The 17,002-nt window shown below is 38.9% G+C and overlaps 1 protein-coding gene across 1 annotated transcript in view; it reads right to left on the bottom strand.

Annotated features, from left to right (window-relative positions):
• Nucleotides 1-17,002, bottom strand: part of LOC308521002 (putative phospholipid-transporting ATPase IM) — a 119,392-nt gene that overhangs the window by 60,626 nt on the left and 41,764 nt on the right. The window contains exons 4-6 of the mRNA XM_081093742.1: nucleotides 10,684-10,797; nucleotides 7,530-7,628; nucleotides 4,759-4,820 (exon numbers count right to left, since the gene is read on the bottom strand). Coding sequence (XP_080949868.1) covers nucleotides 4,759-4,820; nucleotides 7,530-7,628; nucleotides 10,684-10,797 — 275 coding nt within the window. The remainder of the gene's footprint in view (nucleotides 1-4,758; nucleotides 4,821-7,529; nucleotides 7,629-10,683; nucleotides 10,798-17,002) is intronic.

The following is a 17,002-nucleotide window of genomic DNA, read 5'->3' as shown; positions in this document are numbered from 1 at the left end:
TTAAACCCTAGATTCTCTGATATTCAGTGGACTGAGAAATAATGCTTCAAGTTCTAATTACTTCATATAGGAAATAATGGGTACAATGTAATCTTCCTAGGTGAGTTTATAAATATGTCCCAAAAACCCAGATTTGATCTATCAATTCAGAAAGATAAAAAAACAACAATATTTTAAATTAAAAACGGATGAAATATCAAACGATAAGGAAGTACTCATTTGAATTATGAGACATGCATGTAATGGAATGTTATGCAACCTTTAAGCATTATAGAATCATTCCTTTGTAAAGAGAGTTATAATATGAAAAACTATGCTTACCATTTTAAAAATTAATGGAATTTCTTTTCTTAGTTGCTTTTAATATTAGAGAGATATAAACATAGAGATATAGATATGGATAAAGAGATGGCTGCCATTAGAGGCTGTTAATTCTGCATGTTAGAATCATCTTGGAAACTTTATAAAAACACCAGAGTCTCACCTCTAAGACCCTCATTTAATTGCTGTGAGCTGGGCTGGGGCTTGGGGCACGGATATAATATGCAGCCCAGGTTGAGGAGATTGGGTTAGATGACCTCTGCCACAACTTCCAGACACCCTCTCACAGCCCCTCACCTGCCCAGCTGCTCCCACGGTGGCCAAGGATGCTAGCACGACTTGAGGAAACCTCCTCTTATGAAACATTGAGTATCTATTGATATTCACAGGTTCAGTCCGCAGGTATATGTTGTTTTGCCTGAGGCAAGTACATGCACCTCCTACTTAGCAGTCATATTAATTTTTACTGTATGGAATCATGCCACTCCTATTTAGTATTTTTTTTTAACCCTCACCAAAATATGTTTTTATTGATTTGAGAGAGAGAGAGAGAGAGAGAGAGAGAGAGAGAGAGAGACATCAATGTGAGATGTTGCCTCCCATAGCTCCCCCTCCCCCCCCCCCCGGAATTGTACCTAGAACCTTTTGGTGTACAGGACAATGCTCCAACCAATTCTGCCACCTGGCCAGGGCACTCCTACTTAGTTTTAAAACTAAAGTCACCAAAAGATTATATTCAAGTCAAATACAACACCTATTTTTTAAGCACTTTCACGTATTATAAGATTGCAGATGCAGAAAACTGGCCCTGATTTAAAAGGAATATGAGTAACAAAACCAAAAATCTAAAATTGAAAAAGAAGGTTATAAAGGAAGGGTTTTATTTCTCTAGTTATTTTGTGGCTTAGGTTTACAATGTCCAGCATCACCGCTTGCACAGTGCTAAAAACGATCAGTAAACAAAGCCCTTCAAATATAAAACACTAGTAAATACATATGATCAGACCACAAAGTTCATACTTACATATTGCTTTATGAATGGGTAGAAGCCTAATTTGGATTCTTACTTGCCATGGAACCCTGAACAAATCACTCCCTTTCTAGGTTTTAATCACTTTATTTCTAAAATGAGGCACTATTACCCACACCTTGGGTTTTATAAGAGTTATATGTGGAAGTACTATAGCCCACACATGGTAGTTGCTCAATACATCTGTATTGAATCTAAACATAGCTACCCACCTACCTCGCTTCTAAGCACAGACAGAGGGAGACCAGAAGGAAAATTAATTGCCAAAGTCACACAGCGATCACGTACATAGACCCAGGTTCCCTGCAAAGTGCTTTCATTATACCCCTTCCCCTCAGGAACCTCCCCCCATGCTTCTTCTCCCTCCAGGAGAAGCTGATGATTGCTCCTGCCCTGATGTACCCCAAGTCCAAGACCTTCCAACAGGAGCATACAGGGGAGCCACAAGTACCTGCTGGTGCCCACCCCAGTATAACACTCACTTCTGGAAATACCTGGACTCCCTGATTCCCTCCAGGCTTTTTATTTTATCCCTGGATTATAACGCACAGGTGCCAAGCGTAGACCCAAACGCACTTTCCTGATATTTTCCACTAGCATTGCCATGGAGTTAAGTGTGCATTAACTACTATCTTAGATCAAGTTCACAAGAAGCAGAACCTGAGATGCGGATTCACATGCAAGTGGCTCATAGGAAAGTACTTCTGGGATACACTGGTAAGAGAAATGAGAAGCAACACAAGGAAGGGAAGAAGCCACGCAAGGGTGTGATTGCAGGCAAAGTCCCATCCTCAGCCTGGTCTCCAGAGGAGCTCAGGGGTGCAAATTATGCCTCATGGCTTGTTCAATTTGAGGCAGGGGTGCTGCTCTTTCTTACTCCCACACCGATCAATCATTGGCTCCAGCAGCCCAAGGGTAGTGCTTTGAAGAAAGTGGCAGGCACAAGCCCTAAGAAGCAATGCACACAGGGAGTGAGCACAGGAAGATAGTGATGGTCTGATCAGAGACCAAGAGCATCCTCAACTACAACCAGTTCCAAGGAGGACAAACCTCCCTGGGCTATCTCAGACCTAAGCCCATTTGATGGCTCCAACTTCTCAAAGCCAAAAAGTGAAAAGCCAATCTCTGGAGCCCACGTACATTCTGCAAAGACCACCATCCCAGCCACAGGAGTTGGCTAGCGATGGGACGCAGCAAAATTTGACAGATCAAGCTCTTCTGGTAAATTCCCTCTCAGCAAGGACACTTGTTACTGTTCAGTTTGAAAATTTAACAGACACTGTGTTAGGCTCAAGGGACACAGACCTGATCAAGAAAGATGCCCTCAAGGAACTCACAGTAATAGGTAATCTTACACATGGAAAATCTTGCCTGATTTTAACTGAATCCTAAAGAATACTCCATTCTCAATGATATGTGCTTCTCCCTTCAACTCTACAACATCAGCAATAGTACTTTTTAAAAATGTCACCCCATATTGAATTACAAAGAGATACTACCTCATCAGGACTCAACAAAAAGCTAAACGAAACCACAAGAAAGCGACACTAATGCTACTTCTAATAATGATGACAATGTTAGCGAGCATGCGTGGGAGACATTTGGTCATCAAGTTCCTGAATATTTAAGTTACTGGATTAACCTATGGCCCCTAGGTAGAGCCCTCAATATCTATCACTGCCCGTATAATAACACAAATTTAACTGGTAATTTGAGAGACATTAAAAGATATAATCAGGCCATTAGTTCAAATTCATTATGCAACTGTACATATTTTAACACACTTTATAAGAGATGATATGTCAAGATAATAAGACTGATCATCAGATGTTCCCAGAAAATTAGCCAAATCATATTAATGTCAGTCTAATAAATAGCAAGTCAGAACTGCAGGACTTAAGAAAATCAAGATATGCAAGAGTACAGCTCAAAGCCACACACCACATTAGTTTATGAAAGTTACTACCTCTGAAGAACTTGCTTAGAGCACAGAATTATTCAGGGTCAGGACTAAACTCGTACCTAGAGCCTGAGTATAAAACCCATGCTTTTAAACACCATACTACAGTGGCAACAATTCAAAACCTGCTAACTTGGAATTGAACCACGAGGTTCCAGGCATCTTTATGGCTTATCCATGTCACACCAAGATCACACTTTGAGACTCTCTATCTCTATAACTAAGGGTTTAAATTAAGATCATATTTCTTTACCATGTATTTAACATCATTTTCTAAAATAATCCAACACAGAAAAACTATATGTATTCATTACATAATTAGTGATTGGTCAAAATTTAGTAATGAAGAGATTAATTAGTTCAATTCTATCAGTTATTGTCTAGGCTACCTAGCCCCTCTCAATAGCTTCAATTTCTTGAAATTTTTTGTATCATGTGATTCATTTGTTTACAATATTTCCTTTAAAAATGATACTCTTCAAAGCATCCAAATGATTCAAAATCATGGGAAGATGCCCAGCCAGTGTGGCTCAGTGGTTGAGCATCGAACTATGAACCAGAAAGTCATGGTTTGATTCCCAGTCAGGGCACATTCCCGGGTTGCTGGCTCGATCCCCCGTGTGGTGTGCAGGAGGCAGCCAATCAATGATTCTCTCTCATCATTGGTGTTTCTATCTTTCTCTCCTTCTCCCTTCCTCTCTGAAATCAATAAAAACATATATTTTTTAAAAATCATGGGAAGATGATGTTGACCACCAGACTGAAGTACTTGCCACAAATTTACTTTTCCATCTGTTTTTATTAGCCAAAACAGGACAAAGAGATAAAGTGTAAGAAACCGTGGAATGAAGATTTACTTTTTGCTAAGTTTCCTGGAGCTGTTTTTTCTGTTGTTTGTAAGTACATGTTTTAAAGCAATTCAAATTCAAGAACCATTCCCATAAAGATTTCTTTATTGATGGAGGAATTTAAAGGCAATGGAAACATCTGTGTTATGGTGAATAATTCATTCTAAAATCAATTAATGAGTGAATACAAAATTCTTATCACTGCCATTTGAAACAGTAATGTGTCAAAGTCTCTCTTGCAATATTCCTCAGAAATTACCAAATTAAATATGCAAGTACTTATGAAACATCTTCTACATATAAGACATCACATGTGTGCCAATTCTAAATAGTGTTGGACCTAGAAATGGAAAGTGACAATGATATGTCTGTACTCCACAAAAGAAACTCCAAAGGGATTTGAGGTAGAAGCTGAGTGTCCAGCACAAGCATTTGCTGAGCATGAAAAAGAACCATGAACACAAAATGGACTTACATTGCAATTTTTAATAAAGGGGGAAAGACATATATATTTACTTAAAAGAGCAAGCTACTCATTGTCAAGACCCATCTTGTGGTGCCAGAAATCTTAAAGATAAAGCAAAGATTGTATTTCTTACTTGCTGTCGATGAGCACTTCAGATTGCCGATTATTCACTTGCTTATCACTCTTGTAGCGAAACTGAAAATCAAAGTATTTGTGAAAAGACATATTAAATCATACTTTGTCAGCACAAATAAGGACACTGAAAGTACTCTCAGTTCATTTGAACACTATCAACATCTGCCCAAAATGAGCACAGCTTGTGGTTACCATGGACCCAGCTCCACGTGTTCGAAATCTGAATCAAGACCCTCCTCACTAAACCTTATTCAGCGGAACAAGTCTAACCACATGCTCTTCCAATTTCCACACATTTTCAGTTGTTTCTAAGAAGACAATATGCCACAGAGCTCCAGAGAAAACCATACATTAATTTTGATGTCTTCAACACGGAATGGGGACTTCCATTTCTCTTTTGTATGTGCTCAATGCTTTATTGGAACATCATTTATTCTGTTTTATGGATTTCTTTGAAGCCAAGAAATTACTTGTAACAACATGTACTTTTATTCTCTAGAAACTGTAATTGTTAACACTGAACTTATTAAATACTGAGTACTCTTTTAAAATCAAAATATAATACTGAACCACATTTGGTGTGGATTTGTGTTTTTATGCCCAAATGATCCTATTTCTTATTGTGTATTACAGTAATGTAAATATCTTATATTGCTTAGAAGAATCCATATATTATGAGCCCTCTACTAAACTCATAAATTAAATTAGCAGTCATTCCGATAAGACTATGTGAACTGCCAAGATTAGATAGTAATAAGCTACAATATAAGGTGTTGTTTCAAACCCATTAGCCTAAATGCACAGATGTACAAGGGGGAGTATCAGGAAACATGAAACTGATTTCGTAGATCATAATCATCAGAATTAGTGCTTTTGCCTTTTAAAAATATTCAAAATATTACATCAATATCACAATATACAAAATGCTTCAACCAGTCCTTCCCTTTTTCAACATCCTTCCCAAACCCATCCCAGTCCTTCCTTTATGCTGTGGCCAGGGCAGGGGTGGGCAAACTTTTTGACTCGAGGGCCACAATGGGTTCTTAAACTGGACCGGAGGGCCGGAACAAAAGCATGGATGGAGTGTTTGTGTGAACTAATATAAATTCAAAGTAAACATCATTACATAAAAGGGTACGGTCTTTTATTTCAATAGTTTTATTCATTTCAAATGGCCGGATCCGGCCCGCGGGCCGTAATTTGCCCACGGCTGGCTTAGGGCATACAATTACACTGATTGCTGGGTATAAGTTAATGGGTATTACCAGGAGGAATAAGATACTTGTCATTTCTTAACATGGAAAGAGTTGATAATAGCGGTAGAAGAGTAAATTGTCAGTCCATCATTGGCATGCAATCTTCTCCCCGCCAATAAAGCAATAGAAATGGAAATAGGTCTTTTTTCTAAGTACATAAATTGCCATGGGGGCTGGATAATTTGTTTGCTCTTCCAAATCTACACCCATCCTTCTCCACTCTGCCCTGTGCCAGAGGGAGCTGACCTACATAGTCCTTGCCCTCTGGCTTCTGGTTGGGTTTGGCCAATAGGTGACACTGGTAGAGAGCAGAGTGCCAGAGGAAAGTGAAATTCCCTGGCTTCCTTCAAGCTGGGTTAACAGTGGCTGCTTCCTCTCTATAGGTAGCCCCAACTGCTGCAAGCAGCCCTCAACTACAGCCTCAAGTTTGATACTTGCTTCCTTCCTTTGCCTCTTCAAGTGAGAGCTAGTTTGGCCACCCATGTTGCTATCCCATGCGCTTTTCCTTGCCCACACTCTTTGTAAATGGTCTCCTCATTATTAATCTTAGTCCAATCTTCCCCCATTTCAGAGTGACATCTGTTTCCTGCCAAGATCCTGATTCATAAAGCTATCCAATTCATTGAACCAGCCCACATTATCACAAAATAAAGGCATATTCAAGCATTAACTGCAGTAGAAGACTAAGGAGATTAGGTATTTAGTCACATCTATATCTAACCTGAAAACTGTCCCCTAAGTTGAATAGCTGGGCATCACAGAAAAATACCAATCAGTTCACGCCCTGAACCCTGAGCAGCCCACTCTCTGGGCGTTAAGATGGGGCCACTCTCACTTCTGCCCAGGTTTGGCAAGGGTGTCTTGGTATTGGAACATAAAGAGTTTGAAAGGACTAGAATAGTCATCTCAGACTGGCTCATCTTGACAATTTCTATCTTAGCAATAGATGTGAAGGCTCAGAGGAGAACTGTCCAGGACAGGAAGGGAGCAGAGAACAAACATTAATTGTGTACGCCCTGCAAGACAGGCTCTGTACCAAATGCTTTATACACAGCATCTTGTTTTGTCCTTCTTACAGTGCTAATGTCATTGGCCACATTATCAGGCAAGGAAAGAAGTGGTTTGCATCATGTTACACTGCTAGAACATGGTGTGGTAAGGTGTCTTTCTCCAAAATGTCTTTCTTTCTGCTCTACCATTTTACTCTCCTATGAAGTATGTCTATGTGAATAAGACCTTTAAAGCCAATTTGTGGGAACTCATGTATCTAAATGAGTGCTATTCCTGAAAGATTATATAATGTGGGGAAGTCAGACATTTATTGTAAAAAAGTCATTATTCAAATCATTGCTGATCCTATGACTTGTATTAATCATCAACTAGCAAGAGAGTTTTTATATCATATTGACCAAAAGAGCTTAATTTAAAAATTCCAAATGGGTCTCTTTTTTCTACTTTTGAGAAGTCACAATTGAAATTGAGACCTCAGGAATGCTCAAAAGCAAATACTCACATAATCATCTGTAGCATCTTTGACAGCTGTCATAGTTATCACCAGGACCAAAGGCACAATGGTGGTAAACCAGGTCAAGGAAGAAATTTCTGGAATCAGCTGAAACAAACATTTCAAAGAGTTTAGGGCTTTCAAATTTAGTAAGTATATCTTCCAAATGTTGTCACTTAATTTTCTAAGACTTGCCAAAGATTAATGGGACTATTTTCCAGTTATTTATATACATGTAGAATGACTTTCTGTTTGCATTCAGTCATAAGGTACATAGAATAAACATATCAGACTTCCTGATAAAACATAATTTTTATAGCAAGTTAAGAAGTAAGCTTCGTGAAATCTTTCACAGATGATGATCTTTTCCCAGATAAGCCCTGGCCAGTTTGGCTCAGTGGACAGAGGTTGGCCTGTGGACCAAAAGGCCCCAGTCAGGGGCATGTACCTTGGCTACAGGCTCCTCCCTGGCCCAGGCCCTTGTCAGGGCTCATGTGGGAGGCAACCAATAGATGTGTTTCGCTCACATCAATATTTCTCTCTGTCTTTCCCTCTCTCTCCCACTCTCTATAAAAATCAATGGAAAAATATCCTCGGGTGAGAATTAAAAAATAATTATTATTATTATATATTTTAAAAAATAAACATCACCTGTCTTTTCTCAGTTACTCATCTCAACTTTTAATAATTTTACCAACTCCTCACCAATTCCCATAAAAGAGATTCTTTGAGCATCTACCTTGAGCTACACACTGTACCAAGTACTTTCCATATAGTATATCATTTAATCCTGAGAGAAGTCCATTGAGTTAGACTCTGTATCAAGTTGTTTTATACAAACCCAAGGGTTTGTATTCCATGTAACTAGCACCTCAGTGTAAAATATAGAATGCACTGTGAATGGTGTCCCAGAGCCAGGAAAAGCTGCAGCCTTGGGTATCATTTTTCCATTGTATAAATAACTATCTGAGAGGTCAAGCAACTGGGCCAAGAACATACACTGTTAAAATTTGAACCTTGGTCTATTTGACTCCAAAGCCTTGTGCCTGTTCCTCCACCTGCAAGAGACACCATGACAACTGGCATGTTCTCTAGGTGGTTTTCAAGTGAGGTTCCATTTGGAGCTGTTTCAGGGCTCTCAGGCGGGGAAGGGTGGGGTGGAAATGGTCAGTGTATGGAGATCAGGCCCCATTGAAACAACTCTAAACTTAATCAATTTTATATAATAGCTTCCACATAAAATTAAAAAACAAACAAACCTCAAAAGACTTTGAGGTACCAAGAAAAACACTGGGCTGGGTGGCAGAAAAGCTGGATTCTAGACCTAGTTCTATCATTAACTTGTAAAAGCTTTATACATCATCTAATGTCTCTAGGTCTAATTTCTTCATCAATAAAAGAAAGGAGGTTGGACTAAACTCTCCCAAAGGCCCCTTCTGGATATAAAATTTTGTGAACAAAAGTCTTTGACCATAAATAAGAAATCCATTGGAGAAATGAGCTCAAAATTCTGGAATGGTACAAAGGATTATATGAAGAAACCAAAAGCACATTCACAGGGTGGAGGGCGGGTGGGGGGAAAGAAATAAATCTAGGATTCTAAAGTCTCTTCAATAAATTGTAAGATGAACTTTCATTGTTTGTGGATTGTTGTTTTTTCTGTTTAATATCCAGTTCTTTCAACTAACCCTTATTTTCTTAGGGAACTACCCAACCTCTTCTACTTTCAGTTCATGTAATTTTGGTGCACTGATTCCATCCTGACTCTAGATTTTGGCATGTGATCAAGGTCAAGACAATCATTGCATCAAATGATCCATGAACCGGGAGCTCACAGTTCGATTCCTGGTCAAGGCACATGCCTGGGTTGCGGCTCCGTCTCCAGTGGGAGGCAACTAATCAATGATTCTCTCTCATCATTGATGTTTCTATCTCTCCCTCTCCTTTCCTCTCTCTGAAATCAATTTTTAAAAGGCAGGTGGAGGGGGTCAATGGGAAATAAAAACAAAGGGGGCATCTGTAATACTTTCAATAATAAAGATAAAATTTTTAAAAACATATTAGAAAAATTCTTGAGCCACAGTGGTTTACAGATAGAGGTATAACTCAACATGGGCCAATCTAGCTCTCTATCTCTCTCTCATATTGGAGTTGAAGCTGGGAAAATAAAAGTTTAAAGCTTTCAGCATCTACCAGGTACAGAAAGCCTGTCAGAGAACAGGCCAACATGAAGGAAAACAGAGAAAAGCAACATCACAATCTGTTGAAATAGTTTGCCCATAAATCCAGTAATACATGAAATGACATATACTCATAAATATATTCCCTTTTTGCTTAAAAGAATAAAAGGTTTTGCCACTTATAATCAAAAGATTCTTAATACAAATAATTATTCAACTGAAGAAAAAATAGTACTCAAACTATTCATCTAGACTGCACACATCTACTCTATCTTCTTACCTCCTATAATTAACACAGATTCCAGCACATTCGGAATCTACTAGTTTAGTGTGATTAAATTACTCTGAAATAAATTCTAAGTAAATAACTGGTTAATGGGAGCTGTATTATATATGTAGTCTTTGATCTATGCCTTTTTCTTTCAAATGGGAGGAAAAATTTTAGTCAAATGGGAGAAAAAAGCAGTGTTTATAACTACCAATTAACCACTCAAACTATTTTAAAAAATCATTCTAGAGTGAAATAACATATATCATACATCATTTATTTTAATATATAAGCAAAATATGTCAATTTTCTTAGATGCAAGTGAATTTGCCATATTAAGTTCCACAAACTACCACTCTGCTAGACTCATTGTCTTCACTCTGGCAATACCCATACTGTTGACATGAGAGGGAGATAAAGAAAGGGGAGAGGCCGTGAACAATAGTCATTAGGCTCTGGTTTGGTTCAAGTGAAGTGCAAGACTGCATTTTAAAATTACCTCAGTGTTTAAAATGATGAATGTGCTAGTTTTTATCCATTCCTAGCCCTCCCACATTTGTGAAGAGAAACAGCAATAATAGCATAATAACATTAAAAATCTCATAAGGATGGTTTTACTAATCATGAACATTTAACTAAGTGAAGTAACTTATTTTTCAAATTATATGAATACATTTATCAAAGAGATCATGAAGAAATACAGCATAAACATTACCTGTAAAATCAGAAGAAAAAGGAAATAGGCATTTGCCACTCTTTGGAACTGTTCAAATAAATTAATTGGCAAAAAGGTGAGAATGTTGTACTTGGACGTGTGGATACGATTATCCTGGAAAAGAAATAGCATCATGTTAGTTTGGGGCAAAGCCTGTTCATTATCAGAAATAGCTCTAAAACTTACAAGGATGACAATGAGTTATAGCACAGCAAGAAATATAAGCCAGTTATCTAGGAAATTTTAAACTCTCTGTGGTCCAAGGCCTTCATTTTTTTCTAAGATGACATGCTCCTGAAACTAGGTGAAATTACTGTTCAATGCCATAAAATCATTTATGACAAATATATATATATATATATATATATATATATATATATATATGGCAAAGATCTGCCCCTGAGCTTTTTTTACTCTTATGAATGTATTGATTTCGCATATATTGCTTGAGCACCTATTATGTGCAAACACTGAACTCATGCTGGGGCCCATGAGATTGGAAGGAACGTCAGGGATCATTTGATACACCTTCCTAAAGCATGGCCCTTTTGAGAACTCTTACAAAGGGCCCCTACACCTGTCATTAAAAGTCTCCTGTGGTGGGAAACTAACCACCTTGCAGGGCAGCCTATCTCCATTGTAGAATGAAAATTGCTAGAAAGGTTTTTATAATGAGAAACCCAAATCTGCCTCCCTATAACTTCTTGACATCTGACAAATTCCATCTCTGGGGTAACCTAACCCAAATCTAAGCCCTTTGTATGTTGAGAACCTTCAAATTTTCAAGAATCACTCCTAGGTCTCCCATAAACCTTCTGCACTCTGGTCCAGACATCCTAGAACCCCTCAGCCATTCTTCATGACCTATTTTATAGACATCTCTTCCTGATCAGCTTCTTCTGGAATTTTCCCAATTTCTCTGCATCTTTCTTAAAACATCGTGTCCAGAACCAAACACATATTAAAAATTTAGTTCAACTAATCCCTTTAGAATAGAGACAGATGTTCTTAAATGTCATTAGCATTTTGGCAATTGTATCTCACTGTTTATTCATATTGAGTTTTGATGAACTAAAATCTCTAGATTATTTCTTCATAAATTACAATTAAGTCTCCCCATAAGCATATACAGTTGATGTTTTTAAATATCTACGTACAAGATATTTTTTATATCCCTAGTATACCAACCTAATAAAAAAAAATATTTACTCTTAACTGAACTATCCCAAACTATTAAATATTTCTCCCAGCTTTGTGTCATCAGAAAATTTCAAACACATGCCATTTATTATTTTCCCAAAGCTATAGACTATACATTAAAAAGGACAGGGCTATCAGTGTCTTTCAGTGAATGACTGGATAAAGATGATGTGGTACATATATACAATGGAATACTACTCAGCCATAAGAAAAGATGAAATACTGCCATTTGCAACAACATGGATGGATCTTGAGAGTAGCATGCTAAATGAAATAAGTCAGTCAGAAAGGACAAGAACTATATGATTTCACTCATATGTGGGATATAAAACAGAAAGCAACAAACAAACAAACAAATACATAGACACAGACAACAGAAGGTTGGTTACTAGAGGAGATGGTTGCAGGGGTGGTGGTGGATGAAGAGGGTAAAGGGGATCAAATATACGGTGATAGAAGGAGACTAGACTTTGAATGGTGAGCACACAAAACATGCAGATGATGTATTATAGAATTGTACATTGAAAATTACATAATGTTATTAACCAACCTCACCCCAATAAATTGAATTTTTTAAAATGAACAGGGCTAAGTAGCAGCTCATCCCAGGCTAACCCCCTGAAGCTGTCTTCTACTCTCTGACTTTTCAATAAGCCAAGGCAGCCCAACCTCAGTTCTCCTGTTGCTTCTTCTATGCCCGTCCTTGTTTCACAGCCTTAAGTATATTTTTGCTGTGGTCAATAAATTCTTACCTTTCTAAAAAAAATAAATAAATAAATAAAAATAAAATAAAATGAACAGGGCTAAATACAACCCTAAATTTTTAATTAAAGAAATAAAACTTGCCCTAATCGGTTTGGCTCAGTGGATAGAGTGTCGGCCTGCGGACTGAAAGGTCCCAGGTTCGATTCCGGTCAAGGGCATGTATCTTGGTTGCAGGCACATCCCCAGTAGGGAGTGTGCAGGAGGCAGCTGGTCAATGTTTCTCTCTCATCGATGTTTCTAACTCTCTATCCCTCTCCCTTCCTCTCTGTAAAAAAAACAATAAAATATATTTTTAAAAAAGATTCTCATAAAAAAAATAAAATAAAATAAAACTTGCCCTGGCTGGTTTGGCTCAGGGGATAGAGCATCAGCCTGCGGACTGAAGAGTCCCAGGTTCAAGGGCACATGCCCGGGTTGAGGATTCGATCCCCCATTGTGGGGTGTGCAGGAGGGAGCCGATCAGTGATTCTCTCATCATTGACGTTTCTATTTCTCTCTCCCTCTCCCTTGCTCTCTGAAATCAATAAAAAAATAAAACTTTGGCAAACTACTGGAGACCTCTACACAGATTATTGTTAACATCCTTCTCAAGAGTTTATATAAAACCCTAGAGGCCTGGTGCACGAAATTTGTGCACTGGTAGGGTCCCTAGGCCTGGTTGGTGATCAGGGCAATCAGGGTCTTCTGGCTGCCAGAAGGGGCCTTCCTTCCCCCACTACCAGCTGCTGGCCAGAGCCTTCCTTCATTCTGCGCCACCCCCTGGTAGTCAGCACATGTCATAGCGAGTGATTGAACTCCTGGTCTCCCGTTGGAACTCCCAAGGGGACACTTTGCATATTAGTCTTTTATATATATAGATAGATAGATACTAAGTACATTTTATTTAGCCACTTATTAATCCACCTAACTATATTCCCATGAGTCTTCAATCTATCTTATCTACAAAGAAAACATGAAATTTGGAGTAGTGCTGAAATTCAGAATCAGCATGCCCAGGTATTTCCATCCACTAATATTTTAAAACTGAGATTAGTCAGTGTACCTTGTTTTAAGTGAACCCACACTGATTCCTACTAATCACTGATACTCTTTAAAGAAAATAGTCATCTGTTAAATGGCCATTTTTAACATTTACCATGAATCAATGTGTCCAGCTCTGGCAATAAGTGTGGGAGAGTAAGAGAGGTGTCAAGAGAATATCCAGCTTAGTTGGTCTGATGCATAGGAATGTGCTAAAGGCTGTTCTTTAAGTTAATGATGGCTATTTTGCAATGAGTTATCTACTCAAGAGCTGGGCTGGGAGGGAAAACTGAACTGTAACAACACATTTTTTTTAAAGGAGAGATTTGGAGAACATTATAAGGAAGAGAAAAGCTAAGGAGAAAAAGCAGTTAACTAAAAGAATCAAATATTCCTATTTTTGTTTTATATGTTTGTTTTAGTTTAAGTGTAAACTAAAAATTTAGTTTAAGTGTGAGCCTGTATCTTACTAAAAGAACAGACTGAACTTCGGCTGTGACATTCAAAACCATGCAAGAATTATAAAACAAATTCTCCTGCAAAACTGAATTCCACATAGGTGAACAGCTAATTGCATGGTATAAAGTGATGGTGCCAATTGACAATTTTCTCCTATTTGCTTAAACTCCAGCAATGATTGTGTTTGTTTACTGGCTCTGTTGTGACTTAGTCACAGATGATACAAATCCTCACAGCTATGACTGAGAACAAGGAACCAGGGCTCCCCCTCCTGGATACTCTCTGGACCCATTTACCTTTGTTTTCCACTGCCCTGTCCAAGAATATGAGCATTGTTAAGACCTTAAATCAGCCACACTGATATTCAGTCATTTCATTGAGCCAGCCTACAGTCAAATTTTAGCATAGTTCATTCCGTAGTACAGCACAGAAGATCTCCATGGCCTTCTTAGCTTTTCTACCACAGACTACTAGAAATACCCCAATCCAGAGGAGGACAAGCATGAAGTGAGAAGGAAGAGACAAAGTAGAAAGAAAATTGTCTAAAGAACCCATATAGCATCTTTAGTGCTGATAGAAGCCAGTATGGAAGTCATGGCTTTAGTTTGTTAGGCAGGAGAGCCAGTTAACTGACCCTATAGTGAGGTAGGCTTAACCACACAGGCAATCGCAGAACAGGGAAGTCCTCCTAGGTAGTGGGAAAGAGCCCACTGCTAGAGGAACATCAGAGACAACCTGCTTGCTCCCTATAGGAAGCTAACCTCTGAGAGGAAGAGGGCAGGGCTAAATTCAGGAGGCCCAGGTATTCCCCTGAGATTGACACACAACTCCACCTCCCATGGGACAGAGTGAGTAGAGGTGGAAAGAGAAGTATCATCCCAGTAGAGACCCCTCCAGCTGAAAAGCAACACCAGGATAAGGAAATGGCATTGCTCCTCTAAAATATATTAGTCTTAAGGCCCTGAGGCTGGCAGAAGATGGCACACTTGGGGATCTAAAAGAGGAACTATGAGGCTTTACTATGGATGTCAGCACAAACTGAGGCTAGGGAAACAAGTTCCTCGAAAGCTATATTTTATGATAAAGACTAAAAGTATAAGTAAAGGGGGAATTACTGAAAGGTTTTAAGCAAAGAAGTAACTTTATGAATTCTAATTTTAAAACATTAACCTGGCTACCAGGTGAACAAATCAGAAATGACACAAGAATAGATGTGAAGACCAATGAAGAGGTCTTTGAATTAATCCAGGTGAAAGATAATGCATGGCTTGAACCAAGGTGGTGGCAGAAAGGGTGGCAACAAATTTATTACTTATCATCATTATTAAATATTTTTTTATTGATTTCAGAGAGGAAGGGAGAGGGAGAGGGAGAGAGAGAGAAAGAAACATCAATGATGAGAGAGAATCATTGATTCTCTGCCTCCTGCATGGCCCCTACTGGGATTGAGCCCGCAATCCAGGCATGTGCCCTTGACTGAAATTGAACCTGGGACCCTTCAGTCCACAGACCAACAGTCTATCACTGAGCCAAACCAGCTAGAATTATTATTATTATTATTATTATTATTATTATTATTATTAACTAGAGGCCCAGTGTACGAATTCATGCACTGGTGGGGCCCAGCTGGCCCACCCTGAAAAGGCCATCAGGGGCAGGGCCAGCCAGGGCAAGGAGCCACCACAGACGGTTTGCCGGCCAGCCCCACCCCCAATCGGGGTTAGGGTGTCCACTGGAGGGCAGGGCCGGGTGGGGCAAGGGGCCACAGGCATTCCAGTCATTCTGCTGTTTGGTCTATTTGCATATTACCTTATTATTATATAGGATGATGATATTTACCAAGCTTTTACTATGTGTACTGTTCTAAGACCTTTACATTTCTCAATTCATCTTATCCTCCCAACATCCTTATGAAATAGGTACTAATATCCCAATTATATATAAGGGGAATTCAAGGTCAGAGAGATCAAGTAATTTGTGCAAGGTTACACAGCTGATAGGTGGTGGAACCAGGATTTGAATCCAAGCACTCTGCTTCCAGAGCCTGTTCTCTTCACCCTAATGCTCCCCCAATTCAGTGCCCAGCAGATGTCTCTTCTGTGTTCAGTCAGCCCCTGCTCTCTCCTCTACTCTGTATTGCTAGTCTGCTGCCACTTTCTGGCCAAGAGAAACCCTGTATTGCTACCTGTTCCTCTCAGTGAGAGTCGTCCTGCTCGGTAAGAGTCCCAGTTCTCTATTGCCTAATGTGTGATTACAGCTCCTTGTATTCCCTCTCAACCCCCGCAAGAGTGTTTCTCTTTGCTCCTGACACAGCTCCATGCAGGCAAACCGTATAGCCAGCCACTTCCTTAGCTAAGCTTTCCAACAGAAGCGGCAGTGGCCAAAGTCCTTTACATTTTCAACACTGACAGCTTGGTGTGGGGAAAAATACAGCAAAATTTTTCAGAGGCAAGTCATCAAATAAAATATTAATAAAATGAGCAACATGATTCTTTACAGTACAGTTTGATTGTGTAATCATATTGCTTAAGAAAGCAAAACAAATAGAAAATAACAAACACTTAAATAGAACATTGGAGGAGTTTGCCTCAATTCTTCCACTGGCAAAATGAAGCTAATATTTTTCAGCTATATATAGGACGATTGTGGAGATGAGATCATAGACATAAGTTGAAAGAATTATACAAAAATATAAGGGGTTTGTGAGCAACCCCTAAATAATACAAATGAATTTAGGCAATCCAATGTACCAGGCAGGATAAACTGGGTATGCCACAGTAACAAAGAACTCCAGAATCTGCATAGCTTAACAGAGTAAGTGTTTGCTTCTTGCTCATGCTACTATATCCAACATGAGCCAGCAGGGAGACGCTGC

The sequence above is a fragment of the Myotis nattereri genome (assembly GCF_964212035.1).
Source record: "Myotis nattereri genome assembly, chromosome: 1".
Taxonomy (NCBI): Eukaryota; Metazoa; Chordata; class Mammalia; order Chiroptera; family Vespertilionidae; genus Myotis; species Myotis nattereri.
This window is presented reverse-complemented; position numbering and strand designations above follow the sequence as displayed.